This window comes from Gymnodraco acuticeps, unplaced genomic scaffold (genome assembly GCF_902827175.1).
Source record: "Gymnodraco acuticeps unplaced genomic scaffold, fGymAcu1.1, whole genome shotgun sequence".
NCBI lineage: Eukaryota > Metazoa > Chordata > Actinopteri > Perciformes > Bathydraconidae > Gymnodraco > Gymnodraco acuticeps.
This window is the reverse complement of record NW_022990224.1, coordinates 2,651,191-2,671,670: the sequence shown is the minus strand read 5'-3', so window position 1 is coordinate 2,671,670 and position 20,480 is coordinate 2,651,191. Positions and strand designations below refer to the sequence as shown.

The window sequence follows — 20,480 nt, the reverse complement described above, 5'->3', positions numbered from 1 at the left end:
CCAAAAAAAGTCTATGATGTCTGGATTTAAAATCAATGTGTATGATTGTGTGTTGAATAGAGAATGGATCCCTGGCAAAGACACATTCATGTGTATGCTCCCACACACATTCTCACACACACCCATACTAGCCTATCATCCAATCTGCACTGGGACTCGAGGGATCAGCACCGCGTGGCTACAGCTGTTTCACAGCGTGTCAGGTTTCCCTGCCACCACCATCCCCAAGGCCCTCACCAAGGGAACGACCCCACGTCAAACCAACACACGGGCACACTGTCCCCCAACAGCCCCATGCCATCCTGCAGGTACCAGGATACCACGAGGTATTTTCAGCCCATAACACTGACACACCTCCTGAAGATACATGATGCGCATCGAGGAAGCTCAACGGCGTCTGTAAAACTGAAACCTATTCAATGACAGGAAGTGCTCTGATGGCTCTTTCTATATGAGAACCATATAAACTGTAAAGACTGACAAGAATGATTATGAAACCTCAAGGTGTTTTTATATACTGACCACAATGTTTCCATAGTACAGAACGTGTATAAAGCTTTCACTGAAGGTTTGCTTCCTGCTTAAATTATCACAATGTTTCTGGTTTAAAATATATTTTCCAAGGTATTTATTTAGGCGTGTTGTGTCTTTACATTTTTGGAGTTTGGTTTAGCTAAAGAAACAAAGGGATCTGTAGAAAACCACTTATCTTCTTGACTTGTATAATGAAGTTTTTTTACAGGTATTGCACTAGTAAACAAAAACAAATTGGTGTAAGAACATGTATTTTGAACTATTTTCTGATCAAATGTATAGGCAGGGTAACAATATTCAATATCACCAATTTCTGAATATCAGCAGAATCTAATATTTTTAAACTTGTAACATTAGCTGAAACATGAGTTTATTAATCCATTAGTTGATCAACAGATAATCAGAAACGTGTTAAAATCATAGATAAGTAATGTTTTTTAAGTGAGATGGCAAAAAACGTACTGGTTTTAAGTATTTTCAAGTGGTTTTCTTAGTGTGAAGGCAGAGATGGAGTCGGACTCGAGTGCCGATGTTCGGGACTCGACTCGGACTCGCGCACTGATTGACGCGACTCGGACTCGGGAATTCTCGCGCACGATGACTTGGACTCGGACATTATCGCGTACGCCGACTTGGACTCGGACTCGTGAATTTTCCCCCCCACGATGACTCGGACGACTTGTAAATTGACGCTCCGACTTGGACTCGGACTTGAGCAAATATTCTCTGGAGTCTGATGTCCTCTATCCTGGCGTGTGCACCTGCGAGGCGAGTTCACGTACTGGGCCCCGCTATTCCAGTCTAAAGATGTCTAGAGACACGTCCCGCATTGTGCTGTATGCTTTCACACATTCTGCTTCCACATTGGAAAAGAGCAGCGCAAAATGCTCGTTATGTGGAAACAATATTGAAGAGAAGGCTCCGTAACGCATTTTAAATATAGTTTATTTATATATAATAATAATAATATTAATATTAGTAATAAGCTTTATATTTGTATAGCACCTATTACAAGAATTGTAGCCAAACTCGCTTCACAGCAGATCAATAGACAGATTAGTATAACATGACAGGATATAAGCAATGTAGAGGAGCAGCTACATTTCAACACATATATCCACGAAGATTAATACATGAAGACTTGTGACTCGGACTTGGACTCTTCTTAGGTGACTCGGACTCTAACACAGGTAATGATGACTCGGACTCGACTCGGACACTCCTTGGGTGTCTCAGACTTGGACTCGAACACAGGTAATGATGACTTGCACTCGGACACTCCTTGGGTGACTCGGACTTGGACTCGACTACTACGACACTCCCTTGGTGACTCGGACTCGAAGAGTGGTGACTCGAGAGTGACTTGGACTCATGAATTGGTGACTTGACTACAACACTGTGTGAAGGTAAACAGAATATTTCGTTTTTGGACTTGTGATGACTTAAAGTTGGGCTTAAGGAAATTCTGATAATTGAAAAAAAACGAATTAATCAATAGAGGAAACTATTCTGCAAAATAATTAATATGACAATAAGAAAAAGTTATTGACATGTCTTCCCACTTTTAGTTTCTGATCATGCTATAATGAAAAGGTAAAAAACATAACTCTTAAAGTTACTATTGTACAAATATGAAGAGTTTGGTCCCATGTGCACAACAATGTAACATAGTTTCACAACACAGAATATTTACCAGCTTTCTAAGTATGTGTACAGAATAAAAGTGTTAACAACACGAGAACAATAAATGTGGCAATTAATGTGTTAGTTTTTACACTAAAATGAACTTCCTCTGGAGTTTGCCATGAGCATCCCTCCCCCTCCAGAACAATGATGTCTTCCTTTTTGGACATCCTGCCAACTTCACATCCACCATTAATCCACACACAGTTCGCAGGTTAGCTCAGGAAGAAGACATAAGTACGGGAATTCAATGAAAGCTGAGGTAAAATTCCTAGAAGTGTCTCTTAACCCTATTTCCCATGTCTGCTGCTGGCCTTCCCACAAACAGCTGAGAAGGCTTAAAGCTGTTCATACTGAGTGTGTGTGAGAGAGAGAGAGAGAGAGAGAGAGAGAGAGAGAGAGAGAGAGAGAGAGAGAGAGAGAGAGAGAGAGAGAGAGAGAGAGAGAGAGAGAGAGAGAGAGAGAGAGAGAGAGAGAGAGAGAGAGAGAAGAGGCTGGTACAGTTTGCACGGTGCTTCCAAGTGAGAAAAACCTATGTCTGGAAAACAATCCATCTTTAAAATATGGGTCAGTGAATGTTTTGGTGACATCTATGCAAGACGATACACGCAGAGCAGCAAAGCCCTCCCCTCTTAAGCAAACCTCACACAATTTACCGACAAATAACCAGTTCTTTTTAATTGCTGTGTATTTAACTACAAACCTGACACAAATGTGCAACCATGAGGACACACATAGTGAAGCATTTACCAGACTTAACTGACTTTACTATTCATTTATGCAGCATGTTTTTAACCTCACAGTTAAATGCGGCCATTCAACGCTGAATGGGACAAACGACTGCATTCACACACACTGTGAGGGCTGTGAAGTAAACATTGTTAAGCCCGTTTAGAGTCAACGCAGGGCGGTGTGAATGTTTCTTATATCACCTCGGGTATAACCAGGGGCTAAACCCATCGGTAAATTCACAGAAACTACACTGAAAATGTGTGCGACTCTCACCAGAAACGATGAGCGTTGCTCCGACCGGAGTCCCCGACCTCGGAGCTTCTTCTCAGGCCGGATGCCGTCTTTCCCTCCGAGCGTGAAAAAAAAAGAACCTTCTTTGTGGCTTCGGTGTGGTGGAGGCTACTTTCCGCTCTTTAATGTCGCCTATATCCCCGGGGTTATGGCGTCTAGCAGCATGTCTGTTTTCCAGCCTTTTAAAGTTTCACTCCCGGTAAAAAAATAGGAAGCGCTGTTGTTGGTTTTTTCGACCATGGCAGTGTGAGTGACGATGGTGATTACTGGTTGATCCGAGTGTGTCCTCTGCCTGCTGACGCTGCCACACCGCCGTGTCATCGAGGTGTCTGCGGGAAACAGAGCCCCCTGCTGCCGCAGCGAGGAGAGGCAGAGGCCGGGAGACAGCGGGCCCACAGCGGCTCTTAGTGGAGGAAATGCTGCTTTCAAACAAAAATAAACCTGGGCCACTAATCAGTGGAGGAATGCAGGGGTAAAGTAACTAAGGAGATTTTCCAAAGTAGGCTACTGAGTTTAACTACAATTTTTAGTGTTAGGCTACTTTGTACTTCTACTAACACCACTACAATTCAGAGGCAAATCGTGTACTTTGACTCCACTACATTTAATTAATAGCCGACCTTTAGATACTTTGCAGATTTGGATTAATAATGTTTAGTTTATCCTGGTTTAAAATTCCCACGCTACCCATACAAAATAATTAATGCTGCACTTCAACCAGCTTTGGTAACATACATATTCATGCATAAATAATTAAAATAATATGTAATAATACAGATTTTACTGTTATTCTTGGTTTAGGTGGAGCCTTCTGAAAATAATGAGAAATTACGTCACAATTACACGGAACCCAAAGTGAGAAGTGATACTTTTTCAGTCATTAAGCTTATTTAAAACATTAAAGAGTAGTTTAATTAATTTTTTTTTAAAACACGTTTTGTGCGGAAAAAATAAACACAATAACACTGTGTAGCTTTTCCCTGAATTTAAAACTCACAGCCTCTTTGTTGAATTCAATGTCCTTATTTACTTATGATTTTCCATCCTCAATAATGCTTTCAGCACTTCCCTGAATAAACTTTTGAAACCCTCCTTCCGATTTCTTCTCACTTCCCTGAGCAACAATCCTGCTCCATCTTGGAGTCCCCCACAAAACAATTATAACATTCAGTATTTTATGGTGCACAGCCAGAATTCAGGTGTGTAAAAAAACTCTAGCAAACAGAAGTCTGCATACTTTCCGGCAAGACATTATGCAAGGAGCAGAGAGAGTGGCCTTGTTGAGGGGCCTCTTTCAGCTGCATCTGCAAAGGAGACATTCAACCCTGGGCCTCGGTTTGTTTTTGTATTTATTTTCCAGAAACGTCAGTGTTTTTGTTTTAAATCATCGAATTTCTTTGTGCCGGTATCAATCCGACAAGTGTTGCATATTTAGCCTGTAGGGTAATGTCTACAGCAACGCCTATACATTTTCTCTTCTATGACTTAAGAAATAGACCCTCACAGGCCACTTGTACTTTACACACACCAACTTTTAATGAACCTTCAGCCCCTTTCTGTCTGCTGTTTCTTGAATTCAGCTTTATCAGATGCTCAGGTCTCTCCCTCCCTCTCCTCTGTCCAGCAGTCAATATTCCTCCAGGCTCCCTCCCCACTTCTCAAAAAACCCACCTCTCATCGTGGTTTGCCACATTACTCATTTCTCTCCACAAGTTCAGACACAAAGCTGAAGATGTCCTGGACGTATGCAACCCTGCTGGCCCTCGTCGCTGTGCTTGTGGCACTTTCCTGTGAGTCTGATGCAGGAGAATCAATGTGATGAAATCTGTTTGTATTTTTCATGCAGGGGTAAGAATGTGAGTCTAGATTCTCTGTGTTTTAATCATTGTAACCCTTTATGTGTTTCCCCAGTGTCTCCAGAGGCCGACTCTGCAGCTGTTTCCAGCAGCAAAGGCAGCGTTAAAGAGCCTCAAGGTGAGGCGCTGCACCTCTTCTTCATCCCCTCTCTTTATCTCTTTGTGTTGTGAGCTGAACCCCCTCCTGCTCCCCACCGCAGGTTCAATGAAGAAGATCTTCATGAAGGAGGCAGATGCAGCAACCTTCTTCAGAAAACGCAGCAGACGAGCCTCAAAGTCTCAGGATGAGATTAATGGTGAGTTCACAGTTTGTGGACAGAGGTCTGGTCAGCCGACCAGGTGTGTGTTTGTTGTTGTGTGTTTGTGGTAATTGATGGCATCCGTGACTCCTTATACAAGAACTTCTTGCAGCAGAGGTTTACTTACACTCAATTCCTTACTGTTATGCCACAATGGAAGTCATATAGTTGAATCCAAATTGGTGATAAGATTACAAACATGTGTCTATAAGTTATTTCTGAACATTTTCAGTGTTCAATGTTTTTTTGTTAAGTTAATTGAATCTAAGTGAATTGATGTGAATTAAATATTTTTGCCAGTAAAAGAAATCATCTTGCACAAAAGTGCCTTGAAAAAGCATAGACCTCATCAACATCACAAACCATAAAGCACATAACTAGTAAAAAAATAAAATAATAATATGCTCGACAACGACCAAACAAAGCATTGATCATATTAACGACGTAAAAAAGTCCAAGCTCTAAATAATTTGTAAAATAAAGCGATAATGTCTCTTTTTATCCCCATCCTGACCATAAACAGGCACTGTATTGTAATAATCCAATACATTTTGTACAGTACAATCACAATGACATATGTCCTCTTGTTTTAGGTAAATGTAGTGATGGGGGAAATTACTCTCGATCAGTTTTTCTTGTTCAGTTTAATTGACAGGGAGTGGACATGTTAATGACAGCCTGGATGTTTTTATGGCAGCCAGCAGCTGTTAACTTCTCTGCTGGAGTCTGCAGCAGGAGCCACAGGGCAGCATGGAGCTCTAACACACACACACACACACACACACACCCTCACCCTCACCTCAAGCGTAAATCAGTCAATATTCTCCTTACAAGTGTTGTGAAAATTCACATACTGTACCATGTTTGACATCCTCGAGTGATTTAAGGCCGCTGTTATGTACCGTTCTGCCAACAGGAAGGTGAGAGCACACACTGACGCTGCTGCTTTCAATGTGAAGTTGTGTAACATGCTGTGGGTCTGTGTGTGTACCAGCAACAAAAAGACACTTTGTGCCGTTAAAAGCAGGGATAAAGTGAACACAAAGCAGTAAACACGCCGAGGAGACTGAGATGGAGTGAGTGGGTGAGCGGCTGTGAGTTGAATGAGGAATGTGCAGAAAGGCTTCAGAGAAAAAACACAGGTTCAAAAGTAACACAAACTAATTGCGCTCACTTTGAATAGCCTCTCCTGCTGCACTATGGCATAAAAGCACATCTTCTTGCTTGCAGTCAGATAAATGCTCTAATAAAGATATTTGATGAATGTTTTACGTGTTGCAGATGGTGGATAAAGTAGGTTTTAAGCAAAGTGGAAACATCAAAACAGAGACATCAGACTCTCAACGAATGCTGCGGTTTGACATTTGTGGGAGTAGGTGAGTCAGAAGAAGCAGGTCTGCTCTGCAATGTCTGAAAGAGAAAAACAGATCAATAATAGCAGGTACTGTAGTTGCCATCAAATCTTTTCATCTTCAAATCTTTAATAATATGCACTTAATTTGTTAAAACATTAAACTCTGTAATATATAACTAAGTAACTTCACTTCCCAGCATTAGTTCCAGTCAGTAGTGGAGGAAGTACCCATATGTGATACCTTAGTGAAAGTAGCAATACTTAAAGGGGCCCTGTTATTCTTTCTGGGGTTTTGCAAAAAGTGAGAATGTTCCTTGGGCGTAATGGCCAATTTTAAAATCACTTTTATGAAATTACTGGATTAAGATTATCGATGCATTAATCACAGCTGGTAAAAGTGGAGCTAATAAAACTGCTTTGTATACTGCTAATGGATGTTTTGACCCCAAGATTATATATAAATATTTATTTGTTGATTTATATTTTGCATAAATTAGTAATCTAAATTTGTAAAGTAACTAAAGCTCGACATAAATCGTCTTTATTCATATAGCACTTTTGATACACAAAAGGCAACACCAAGTGTTTAATAAGCCTTTAACAAAAAACTTAAATAAAAACAATACAACCGCATAAACAGTACATGTAGCGCAGTAAAAAGTACAATATTGGTTTATAGAATGTAATGGAGTAGTAGTATGACGTAACTAAAATACTCAGGTAAAGTACAAGTACCTGAGAATTGTACTTGAGTACAATACTTAGTAAATGTACTTCCCTACATTCCACCCGTGCTTTCTGCTCTCACTGGATGCACAGGCTCGTGCTGGGAATCTTGTTAAAAGGTCAAAGGTTGTGACCTGATTTTTGAAAGGTCAGCACGACTATTCCAGCCCTCTCTTATCTCAGCTAACGGCTCTCTCTAATGTCACTGCTGTCAGTGTGCGAACTTCACTGAAACTGAAATGACAGACGAGGACTTTAATGTTCTCAGAGGTCACATGCAGGTCGCCTCTCTGCATCCATATTAGTAACAACTCTGCAACCGGATCCAAAATGGAAACCATCCCTACTAAAGAGACTGTAATGTTGTGACAAACTCAGACTGCTAAAATCTTTTTATAGCTTCTGCTGAACCACCGACTTCAATGTAGGCCGACATATTGTATATGCTTGTAAACAGGCTTGGGGAGTAATGGATTACATGTGACGGGATTACATAATCAGGATACCAAAAAAGGTAACTGTATTCCCTTACAGTTACATTAATCAATCATCAATCAATCAATGTTTATTTATATAGCCCAATATCACACATGTTACATTTGTCTCAGTGGATTTCACAGTTTGTACAGAATATCAGTATGAGAAAAACGACACCCTCTGTCCTTAGACCCTCACATCGTACAAGGAAAAACTTCCAGAGAAAACCCACAGTTTAAAGGGAAAAATGGGAGACACCTCAGGGAGAGCAACAGAGGAGGGATCCCTCTCCCAGGACGGACAGACGTGCAATAGATGCCGTGTGTAAATCGAAGAGATAATACATTTTACAGCATATAGACCGAATGTTAGGAAATGCATGTGTCTGTAATAAGAAGATGAATCCACGAGGATGTCAACAATCCTGTGGGAGCCATCAGGGAAGTAGTATGATGAGAGTCAGGCAGGACCACAGTAACGGGTTCAGCCACGACTCGAAGTCCAGGACTCAAATCCAGAACTCAGGATAAAGGATCCAGGACTCAGGATGCAGGATCCAGGACACATGACTCAGGATCCAGGACACAGGACCACAGCAACAGGACCATGACTCAGGATCCCGGCGTAGATAGATACCAAAAAGAAATTTGGGGGAAGCTGGGTTATTCGGAACATGAGAGTACACAGGTACAGACAGAGAGAAGGAAGAAGGAAGGTGTCCCCCGACAGTCTAAGCCTATAGCAGCAAAACTAACGTGTCTACGTACATGGACTCCCTTAGGATAGGTTGAGGGAAAAGAGTAGGAACTAAGATGTTTGCGCCACATCTATACCATGAGCGCATTGCTCCTAAAAAGTGTTTCTGGCACTGACACCAATCAACAGTTGTGCGTCGACTCGGCAGGGATTTTAAAAAAAACATTAAAAAAAGACGTAATCAGACTAAAAATAAAATCTCTGAGCAGAGGACACATTTCTGATACTCAACATCTTGGTTTCTTCTTTACTAAGTTTACATTGTTATCTTGTCTTACAAAATACACTTAATAAAAAAAAGCACCTTATTTATCTCTGAGATGTAGAGGAGTAAAGGTATAAACTAGCCAATATTTAACTTAAGTACTTGAGAAAATGTACCAAGTAATATTCCACCACTGCTTTCCCCACACATGTATTTGTAGATCTACGGGTGAGACATTACTCATTATTTTCTTCCGTCACCAGGGGGTTAGGGTTGTTTGTTTTTCAGCGTCGGCCTTGGCAACACGCAGCTTTCTGTGAATCACAGCAAATACCAGCTTTAAGAAGTTCACAAAAAGCAGCTTTTGTTCAGACTTGATGAATCACCTCCATGGTCTTCCTTATTTGAAAGTGTAGTTTTGTGATGTTCAACAGTCATTGTGTGAATGTGTGTGTGTGTGATGTTCAACAGTCAGTCATTGTGTGTGTGTGTGTGTGTGTGTGTGTGTGTGTGTGTGTGTGTGTGTGTGTGTGTGTGTGTGTGTGTGTGTGTGTGTGTGTGTGTGTGTGTGTGTGTGTGTGTGTGTGTGTGTGTGTGTGTGTGTGTGTGTGTGTGTGTGTGTGTGTGTGTTAGAGCTCCATGCTGCCCTGTGGCTCCTGCTGCAGACTCCAGCAGAGAAGTTAACAGCTGCTGGCTGCCATAAAAACATCCAGGCTGTCATTCACATGTCCACTCCCTGTCAATTAAACTGAACAAGAAAAACTGATCGAGAGTAATTTCCCCCATCACTACATTTACCTAAAACATATGTCATTGTGATTGTACTGTACAAAATTGTGTGTGTGTGTGTGTGCGTGCGTGCAACAACTATTGTTCTTTGCAACTCAAAGAAAATGCAAAATAAATAAAAAATTGAAAAAATCCTTTGTTATTCAAAAGAAAATGTGAAGAATTAAAATAATTAGGAAATAAACTAATCCTCCTTCTTTGTTAGTTGTTATGACAATACACTACTGTATCACAGATGTTTATGATATGTTTATTTTTACACTATTTAATTCCTCCTCCTCTGTGCTCCAGCTGAGCAGAGGCAGATTCTAGCTGCAGATGAACGAATGAGAGAGTTTAACGAGGAGAAGAGGACCCGGCACGAGAACTTTGCTGAAGAGGAGGATGATGGTATGTCTGAAGAGGCTGAGAAGCGTGAGTTATTTCACTCCAGCAGCTCATTCATCCACTAACATCCTCCATATCTTCCCAGAACAAAATGAGAAGAGCCGAGAGAGCACGGAGCAGTGGAGGGAGTTTCACTACGACGGGATGCATCCTCCTCAGGAGTACAACCGCCAGTCCATCTGAGGCCCAGGGCTGAAGAGAGGAGAGATGTGAGCTTTTAGAGAAACAACTTTAAAAACACAATGAGACTTTTCTCATCTGACACTGACGGTTGAGATAACAGCTCGTTGTTTTCACCCTTTTCAAGGTTCAAGGTTCTTTATTTGTCATATGAACATAGCTACAGAGTAGTTATGTCGATGAAGTTCTTCAGTCAGGCTTCTCCAACAGTGCAACACAATAAAACAGAAAAACAGACAAATATAGTGCAAGTAAATATTAAATATTAAAAGTAACTGCAAAAAGAAAGGAATAGTTTAAAAAGCTATTTGAATGATATATTAGGTAAATAGATAAATGATTACTAAGTAGCAGAATGTTATGCATGTTGTTTCAGCAGTTCAGGTGTTTAACAGTCTTATCGCCTGTGGGATGAAACTGTTGGTTTTAGTCAGGATGTTGTTGTTGATGCTAGCTTTACATCCTCATTGTTTAGTATTCCCACAGACTCTCATAAGGTATGTGTAAAAGTAATAACGCGAATAATTATTGCATTGTTTTGTCTTTTCAACTTTTTAATTAAAAAGCAAATATGTAGGTATTGAAGTACCTTTCTCATTTCCACAAACTGGCCTTACACATTTAACGAAGGAGACACGGTACAGAAATAACCATTAAACTGAGTTAATGCATAGAGAGAATATATGTTTTATATTGAATGGGCTGTGGATGAACTAAAGATTATTTTAATTTTCAAAGAAAAGTCACAAAGTGTTGAACTGATAAAATGTTAAGTATGTTTAAATAATGGAGGGCCTGGGTTAATCGATGTGCAATGATTTCATGCTACATTACCAGAAGATTAATGCGTGTGAATAAACTGTATTTACTCGTATATATGTACTAACCATACTGTAATTATATATAATCCATTGTGCTGACAGTTCAATCTTTTAACGTAGTAGTTTTGATGTATTGATCTATAATCTTATTGAAAGAAATATGTACAAACTCTAACTAACTCACTAACCTGATATTTACTCAAAGAATCAACAACCCATGCAGAACAGTCTTTTTTTAATACATGAATCTACAACTCTAAAACACATTTCTGCAACAATACGTAATACATGCAAACCGAGGGGCTCTCAATGCTTCATAACTTTTGCTTTCTGTTGATGTTTCTTTTTGGAGAACAAATATATAGGGAAGACAAAAATAAAACACTCCAGACCAAAGCTAACTGTTGTTGAGATTTTGTATTTACAGTAAGTAGAAGTCAATATTCACCACAACATTTTGAGATAATTTAATATGGCAAAGCCCTGGATATTGGGCATATTCTGGTGGAGTGTTGTTTTACATCGTTCATGTTGAATAATTTAAAAATTAAATAGATGTGGCACAGAGAAAATACAAAGACAGATCCCGTCTCCTCTCCGTGTGAAAGTCTCCAGAGAGCGACGGGAGAAAGAAGGAGGGAGAAAGAGAGTGTTTCTGCTAAATTCAACAGGCTGGTATGAAAGCACAGTGATTAAACACAGAGAGAAGGAGATGTTCTCAGACCAGCCTCCTCTTGAGCGCAAGCAGGTAGCAATATATTACGCCTACTGATCTGTACACTACTAGACGATTAGACGGTTCTGCGATGAGTTACGTTTGCATTCATTTGTCATTTTTGCACTGATAAACACTTTCTTTAAATCCAAATATACTTTCTTAAAGGGGAAAACAATCCATTCAGTTACATTATACTGTCAATAATTATGGATTTAAAGAAATATAAAACATCTGTCATACTCTCCCAATGGCACATTAGAATAATATGCAGTATGAGGAGGTTTTTACTTTTCAACGTCCTCATCTGCAGTGAGAGGGTTTGGTTGGCTTAATGTCGAGCACATCCCTGAGAGCTGGTCACACAGAAACAACACGAGGTCGCCCTCCTGTGGTCGAGGAGGACTTTGCAGTCAAAACACGAGTTACAGAAACTATAAACTATATTAGATACTGTTTTTTATCATTCAATTCAATAGCTTTTCAGTCCAGTCTAATACCACGGTACTTACAAAAAAGTCAGAATATGTTGTAAGAAAATAAATAATCCAATACATTAGTGCAATGCACCGGCCCTCTCAGCGATCACAACACTTTAAAGCAAAGATATAAACACACACACACTGTTTGGAGCCATTGTAGCAAATACCACCACACATTAACCAAAGCTGTCAAAACCACAAGAAAAAAGTTCAGAGTGCAGATGATGTCACGATTATTTACCACAGTTATATTTCACTTGCATAACATGACTCCACTCAACATTTCCACGCAGGATATTTACACAAGGCATACAGAGGAGCGTCCTTCTCTCAAGACGCTCGCAGTCAAAACTGATAGCAGCTTCAATAAAGAGTTCCCTTTAGTGTGGCACTTCCCCAGCTGCTTTTTCACCTGCCAGACAACCGTGATCCTGAACGCAGCTTCCTCAAAAACAACTTCTGGTGAGCATCTTCCCCTCTGTACCTCCAGGTCTGTATGACAGAGGGAAGGGGAGCAGCAGCGGTGTCGTGCTGAGCCGTGGTAAATGGAGCCAACGCTCCTCAAATTCCCCCCTGGTTGGCAGAATCAGATGGGAGGTTGCGGGATGAGCAAACTGGGCGAGGACATTGAGGCCTGGGATGGTCGTTTCCCGTCTCAAAGCTCTGTGGTCTCCCAGCTCACCTCCCGCGGCACCTGGCGTCATTTAGTCCCAGTGTGGATGACCGTGACGGTGGAGGGTCGGGGTCGAGAGGCTTCGGCCACCGTGGAGGGCTCCTCTCGGATAGGGGTGGGGGCTTCAGAGTCCTGATTGTACACTTTAACTGTGGAGGGCAGAGGTGCTATCGGAGGACCTGTGGGAGAAAATATAGTTTCAGTAAAGTGTTGCAAGTCATTAACTAAGTTTTGTTTGACAGACAGGCAGGGAAAATAAAGGTTAAAGGATAGGTCTGGACATTTTCTATGATTTGATTATTACATGTCAGTATGCTGCTTGTCATGGACCAATAACTTCGGAAACACCCTCACACCACACATTTCTGATGCTGGATTACATTTACAGTCATTGGGCAGCTGTATGGAGTTAAAACAAGCTATTTGTGTAGCTTTTTAAAAGTCTTCGTGGAGAGACAGTCTCAGTCTGTGCTGCTATCCCCATATTTAAATGGTGAAGTGTCTTCTCTTCTTTCTGGCAGCAGGCCTATGAGTTAAAAAAACATAAACACTTTTGATTTATCGTTTGAACTAGTTCTAATGAAGTGTAACTCGGCCTTAGTCAATTAGCTACTTATTAAAACTCTTTGACAGAGAAAAAATAAGTTTAATCAGGAATATTTCAGTTATTGATCTTGAAAACATTCCTCTGTAGAAGAGTCTAAAATACCCTGGAATCCCTAAAGTAAGTATCTATCTATCTATCTATCTATCTATCTATCCATCTATATATCTATCTATCTATCCATCCATCCATCTATCTATCCATTTATCGTGAGCAATAAACAGAAATGTATTCTTCTTATAAATAAATCTTACGTTAAATCAAATGTCTCATGTCAAATACGTTTAGTCTGTTTAATTAAAAACTCATAAACAGCATCCAATCTCCCAGTGTTGAGGTTAGCAGAGTGAACAGAGGCCAGCGGCTCTAAACTTGGACACGTTTGAGTCTACGGAGAAGCTGAAGTGTCACTCACAGTCCTTCAGGGACGGCGGGTCGCAATCCACAGACTGGCTCTTGGCTGGAGCGCGGCTCTGCGGGTTGGAGTTGGCGTTGTGGATGCTGCTGCCGCCGAAGCTGGTGCCCAGCTGCAGGCGCCGCATGTGGCGGATCACAGCCGTCGCATTAAAGGCTTGCTGTGAAGAGAGGATGTAAACAGACATATGTAAACCAAGTACAGACAAATCATTGGCTATTCACAAAGATAGAACATATTCTGTTTTTAGTAACACCTGATAAGTCTTGAGTGCTCACCCTCCATTTGCTTTTGGCAAAGTTTTTCCGCATCTGTCGACTGACTGACTCGTGTATGTTCTTGCAGAGAGCAGTGTCTCCAGCAATCCTGGAAATATAAGTCAAGTCCTTTAATATCATGTACATGTTTCGTTTTAATTAGCCTAAATCACCAACCTTTTACGTCAAACCAATAACATTAAAGCCAATAGATATGAATAGCATAACAAATGATCCGATTAAACATTTTCACATCGACAGCCTGGACCCAATACATTTGATCATAACCTAAAACCATTCAGTGTTATCAGATTTGAAGCTTAAGATCACTCTCGAGGAAAACTTTGGGATTCTGACTTTGGGAATAATGAAATACAAAAAGTCCTGCAAAATGAAATTGTATCTTCCATAATTCCAATCTTAAAAAGAGAAGATAAGTAGCTGACAGTCCACACACACAAACACAGCATTACCTAAATAGATTATTTTTGTATCAGTAATGCCTCTGGGATTCATCCTAATGTTGTTTTCCTATCTGCTCGGATAATTTATTTTCATTCTGCTAAAACATCTGTGATTGATGGGGGCGATATTTGCATCACTTTGTCACATTCATCATAATATCTCTGCATGAGACCTTGTCAATGAAAGCTATTTCTCTCAGTTATGACACCTGTTACCGGTGTCACAAACCTCATATTTTCCAGAGAGGCCACCTGCCCAGCTCCATTAACGGCTAACAGAACTTTCCGTATGAGCCGCTCAGCCGGAGACAGCAGCCCACGCTCGCTCGCTCTCGTTAGCTGCAGCTCAGGCCTGGGAAGACATCCTAATTGTTCATTAAAGCGTCCACATTCTTCAAGGATCCTTCAGGACGCCAGCTACTAATTGGCGGCCATTTATTCAGCAGATTCTCTCTCCGACGGCTGGCGGTGCCGAGCAGAGGTGGGTTCCCGGCTCGCAGCCATGGCGACAGATGACAGAGGGAGGACATGCTTTCCATGACAAATGTGTAAGCCTGGCAATCTGCGTCATACTGCTGTATGATCGCACCAAAATGTGCATGTGGCTCCCAGTGATTGTCTGGTTTTGGGGAGCAGGGTGCCGGGGGTTTGTCTCTCACCATGGATGCTCCAGAGCCTGGTCACAGACGAACCTCTTCTCCGGGTCCTTCTCCATCAGGGAGCTGATGAAGTCTTTGGCTGAGGAGCGACATGACAGGGTCAAAAACATGTAGAGCTGAAAACATAGGGACGTTTTTTCCAACTTCTGAACATAACAATGCATTTTAGTAGTGATTTTAGGATAAAACACATACTTAATATCAGTTTGTTTACTTAAGATTTGAAATAGGAACCAGCACATGTTACAGACATTATGCTGAGTTTCCTTAAAATGTCCCTTAAAGACAACTGTTATTCAACTTAAGAAATTATTAATTAACTTTTGTAAACAATACTCCCTATATTTCTTGAAGCTGAATACATACCTATTTAAACTTTTAAAAGAAATATAAATAATTAAATCTTATTAAACACACACACTATGTTACAAAATATTGATATGATAGATAAAAAGGATGGGACCTGACAAATAAAATGTTACTTCTAAAAATGTAAAAACACAGTGTATGCACACACAGAGAGAGAGAGAGAGAGAGAGAGAGAGAGAGAGAGCGAGAGAGAGAGCGAGAGAGAGAGAAAGAGAGAGACGAGAGAGAGAGAGGTAGAGAGAGAGATAGAGATGAGAGAGAGCCGACGAGAGACTAGAGAGAGAGAGAGAGAGAGAGAGAGAGAGAGAGAGAGAGAGAGAGAGACTTGGCATCTCACCAGAGTCTGATATGTCATCCCAGTACGGAGCGTCAAACTCGTAGTCTGCTTTGAGAATCTGCTCAAAGAGCTTCGAATCGTTCTCGTCGTAGAAAGGAGGATAACCCACACAGCCTGGGAGAAAGAAGATGGAGGATTACACAACAACAGTCTGCGTGAGTGCCGTCATCAAGCTGATGTTAGAAACTTTAACCCAATTCTAAAAAAGATTAGCTGTGGCCTAATCGCATTCACTGGCATTTTGCTTTTTCATTTGGCATCCAACAGGAGACGGTTCAGGGAGGTCACAGAGAGCGAGGCTAGGGACAAAAGCAGTCCATTATTATATGATTGTGGGAAATAATGCCAAATCTACTAAGTAAATTCCTTTCGTATATTTAAATTGTGATCAATATTGTTAATTAGTCTACATTATTCCATAACAACCACCTGGCGGAAGCCGACTACAGAAACACTGCATCAATTAACATTTCCTCACACCTATTGAATGGATAACGACATCGGGGATTTTCTCTTTGCTAACGAACAACACCATTTCATTCATTTAACAGCTTCAAGCAAAACACTTTCCACTGAAAGCTTTACAGTCTCTTTAAAATAGTAGCCAGAGCGAATGGTGTATCTATAAGAATCTGGATTTATTTCAGGTTTAATGGTTTCAGCCTCTTTTGGGTAGTCTTAAAGTTAACACGTTTTTGGGATGGGACCTTTTATGTTATATTTATTTGTGTGTTTAGTATTTCCATTTAGCTGCTATGTTCCTCTTTTAATGACTTTGTCAAACTGCTGGTAATTTAATCACTTCACCACAGACTAAAACATGTATCCTATCAGATGAAATGTTTCTGCAGACTTTTGAGAAACCCAGAGGATGAATCCTAATGAATATGGAGATTGTTTGACTTTTGATTTAGCACCAGCATGAGATTCGTGATTCTGTTTTGTAGTGAAATATCTCATACACATAGCGCTGTTTTCTTCTAAATGAATACATAGACGACTAAAATATATGAATGTATTTGATGAGAATAATTAATCGACGGGGCTGTAAACATATTCTCTACAAAGAACAATGCTAAAACTATATAACAGCATGATTGTGAGCATGCTAACGTGAGGATTTCACAGAGACAGCATTTCTGAAGACTCTTGTTTTTTTTAATTCTAATCGTGTTATAGATTTTATGTTCTCTGACATTTTTTAAATGTAACTAAGAAATGAATAAAACATAGCGAAAGATATATAAAAGCATGATTGTGTCCATGCTAACGTGAGAATTGTGCCTATGTAGCCTATGTAGCATTGTCTGTAGGTTTAACTTTGCCCCCTATCTTGGCATGGACACATTGTATAAAGAGGGTTTTAATCTCAATGATTTTGCCGCTTGTTTTTCATGGGCTTCCCTATGTAAATAAATGTTAACAAATACATGAAAATAAAGCTAGGAAACAAACAATTCAGTTCAGTTAATAATCATCTATTTAAACATGAGCACTTACAGAATATAAGCGATGACCCCAATGGACCAGCAGTCCACTGCTTTACTGTACGGCTTCTGAGCTAAAACTTCAGGAGCTGCGACAAGAAAATATTTCAAAAGATGATCAGATATTCAGACATCTAGTGAAACAATGCAGACAGACAGTTTTTTGAACATTCATCATGACAGAGGTGGGAGAAGAATGTTGTTTTCCTGCAGCAGATGGCTAAGGTCAACCTGTGGCTACTGCCTGATCAGATTAAATCAGGCTTAGCCGTCTGGTGGATCTAATTATCTCTGGGAAGTTTCCAGAGATCAGAGGGCCTCCTCACCCACGTATCCTGGAGTCCCGCAGGCCGTGGCCATCACGTCACCTGTTCCCTCCATCTTCGACAGGCCGAAGTCACTAATCATGATCTTTGACTCATCGTGGGGGCTGAAGTACAGCAGGTTCTCCGGCTGCAAATAAACAGGAAAGAGTTTTAAGAAATGTGTCTGTGAAACTAATCATACATGAGTGGATGGACTTAGTTTATCAATCAATTTATCAATAGAAAACAAATTCCTCGGAGGCTAACCCATGAGTCAACTATATATTGATTTTAAACAGCATAAATACAATTTAAAATATAGTTTTATTTTTCCTACAAGGGCAGAACCATTATGGGTTGTTGATATAATGTAAACATCTATGGAATGTATATATTTTGTTGTTTATTTAAAAAGGTCCCATGTCATGCTTTTCTGGTTATTCCCCGTCCCCTTCTGTGTTATGAAGGTTTTTCTGCATGTAAACGGTCTGCAGAGTCACAAACCCTCAAAGTACACCCTGTAGCGAGTAAAACTCTAACACAGAAAAGACCTGTCTGCTGCCCCAGAACGCCTCGTTGGAGATTTATCTTTTTCCATTTGTTTCTTCCGGGAACCGCATGACGTCAGCGGAGCTCCTCACACACCAGAACATTGACTTGCATAGAGCTCCCTGGTTGGTAATAGACGAGTTGGGATCGCGGAGAAATGCTCTCCGCAGACCCATTCTCACAGCGTTTATAAACCTTTTTCTTACTCAATATCAAGCCACACTTATTGTTTTGACTTCGGCTGTGAGTGTTTGTGTGTGCTCAGGATGAGTTTCGCGCTGTATCGCTGTATCGCCGACCCGGAAACCACACCAGTAAGCCAGCTCACTGAGTAGCGAGCCTCGCAACGTCCCAACCACTCAGAGCACACTGGGCTCACAGGGAGGGGGGGGGGGCAGGAGCTCCAACAAGCCGTTTAGGACAGAGAGTCAGAGAGTGAATACACATACTTTACAGAGATGCTGTATGAGAAACCAATGTGAGTTTGGAAAATTGCACAATATAAATATATTTTAGTAGACCTCAACAATGGAATTATGATCAGTAGAAATGACCATGACATGGGACCTTTAAGATAGCCGTCCTCAAGCTTTTTATGCTGCTGTAACACAAACATTTCCCAAATTGGGATCAATACAGTTCTATTGTATGTATTGTACTTGAAATGCATTTGGCTGATATTTTTTTTCTCCAATTTGACTTACAATAAGTACAATCAACTATAAGAAAAAAGTAAGAATCCTGCAAGCACATTCGTTTCTAAAAAGCCAAATCATTTTAGTATATTCCATAGATTTTAATGGCCAAGGAGAATTTGAATATACCCCTTTAGTTTATCTGTGGTCTTTAGAAGAATACCAAATAAAAAGTAGTTGAGAATATATTGTGTGTGTTCATGGGACCTCATGCACAGTCTGTATGGATTCATTTCAGTCATCCAGGCAGTACCATATTATGAAATATGAAACTAAATCCCCCGGATTTATCATTTAAGAAGCGGGGGAGTTTTAAGGCTCAACCAAGAGGCTTCATCACTTTCAGCGAGAAGGAAAATCCCCGACATTTAACCTCCGTGGGTGATGCCTTGTGAAGCGCTCATGTAATATCATCCCTCAAAGGTTAAATTGAAGGGATTTCCCTCTCACTACGACTGAAGGGTCCTCCCCGATGAGTGGCAAAACATTTCCAGCTCCTGTAGTGGATTTCATGAGGAACTATGTTTAACTATAAATAAAAGACCCTGCTATACCTTCAAGTCTCTGTGCACGATGCCCATATTGTGCAGGTAGTTGACTGCATCCAAAACCTGTCGAATGAGGCGACTGGCGTCCATCTCCGTGTAGAAGCCTTTCTCTACGATGCGGTCGAACAGCTCGCCTCCAGACACCCTGTCAGCACAAGAGACAGGTTTATTTCATACAATATACTTTAACTAGTATGACCATTGTAATAGTATTATTTTAATAAAAAATGATTGACTTCATCTTAAAGGCGTGAGTGTTTTGCCATGTGTAGCTGCCAGGTTAACCTACATATTACAACCCAATACATCTACAGTAAAAATTATATGTTGATGCACATTTGGCTCTCGTTTCAGTCCCCTTTAAAATACAATGTATTCTTACTTCTTTACTTAACCCTTGATCCTGCACCAAAGTTTCCTGATTCAGCCTTAAACATTTAAGGTAACAGCCTCCTTGTTGGAATAAAACCAGTGAGTTTTTTCTGTGATAACATTTAATTTCCCAAACCTGCATTTCTGGGGTAAATTGTTGGATTGCAGCACTTGAAATCTGAATGAAAATTATAAGTGGGAAACCCAATGAGACAAATATAAAAAAAATGCCTTGTTCAGTTCATTACCAGAATGAAAATGGATGATTAAGTGTAATTGTCATTTAACTGCGGTTGTTGAAACAGTGCGTTTAAATCAGTCGATGGTGATTATATACTTTACTTTTGCAAATGCACTTTCATCATGTGTCATCGTTACTTTTGTCCCTTTGTCACATTATGTAACTTTGAAGTGCTTGCAACGGATGTACCAGCAATTTCATCTAAACTACTTTAAAGC

General features: G+C 40.4%; 3 protein-coding genes across 4 annotated transcripts in view; 1 reads left to right on the top strand and 2 right to left on the bottom strand.

Moving 5' to 3' along the window:
* Positions 1-3,592, bottom strand: part of LOC117547853 (cyclin-dependent kinase 17) — a 38,090-nt gene extending 34,498 nt beyond the window's left edge. The window contains exon 1 of one of the 2 annotated variants that reach the window (XM_034218739.1): positions 3,223-3,592. The gene's annotated coding sequence lies outside the window, so the exon portion shown is untranslated. The remainder of the gene's footprint in view (positions 1-3,222) is intronic. The other variant, XM_034218738.1, reaches the window with a different exon arrangement.
* On the top strand, positions 2,710-11,312 carry ucmab (upper zone of growth plate and cartilage matrix associated b). The gene is made up of 6 exons (XM_034218741.1): positions 2,710-2,784; positions 4,865-5,030; positions 5,152-5,214; positions 5,297-5,392; positions 9,994-10,092; positions 10,175-11,312. Exons 1-6 carry the CDS (start codon positions 2,752-2,754, stop codon positions 10,270-10,272), a joined length of 555 nt encoding a protein of 184 aa, XP_034074632.1. The 5' UTR covers positions 2,710-2,751; the 3' UTR covers positions 10,273-11,312.
* camk1db (calcium/calmodulin-dependent protein kinase 1Db) overlaps positions 11,309-20,480 on the bottom strand; it is a 23,008-nt gene continuing 13,836 nt past the window's right edge. Inside the window, exons 4-12 of the mRNA XM_034218743.1 lie at positions 19,656-19,794; positions 17,879-18,005; positions 17,566-17,641; positions 17,119-17,123; positions 16,066-16,179; positions 15,360-15,438; positions 14,258-14,345; positions 13,980-14,139; positions 11,309-13,139 (exon numbers count right to left, since the gene is read on the bottom strand). Of these exons, the coding sequence (XP_034074634.1) occupies positions 12,988-13,139; positions 13,980-14,139; positions 14,258-14,345; positions 15,360-15,438; positions 16,066-16,179; positions 17,119-17,123; positions 17,566-17,641; positions 17,879-18,005; positions 19,656-19,794 (940 nt within the window). The 3' untranslated portion in view covers positions 11,309-12,987. The remainder of the gene's footprint in view (positions 13,140-13,979; positions 14,140-14,257; positions 14,346-15,359; positions 15,439-16,065; positions 16,180-17,118; positions 17,124-17,565; positions 17,642-17,878; positions 18,006-19,655; positions 19,795-20,480) is intronic.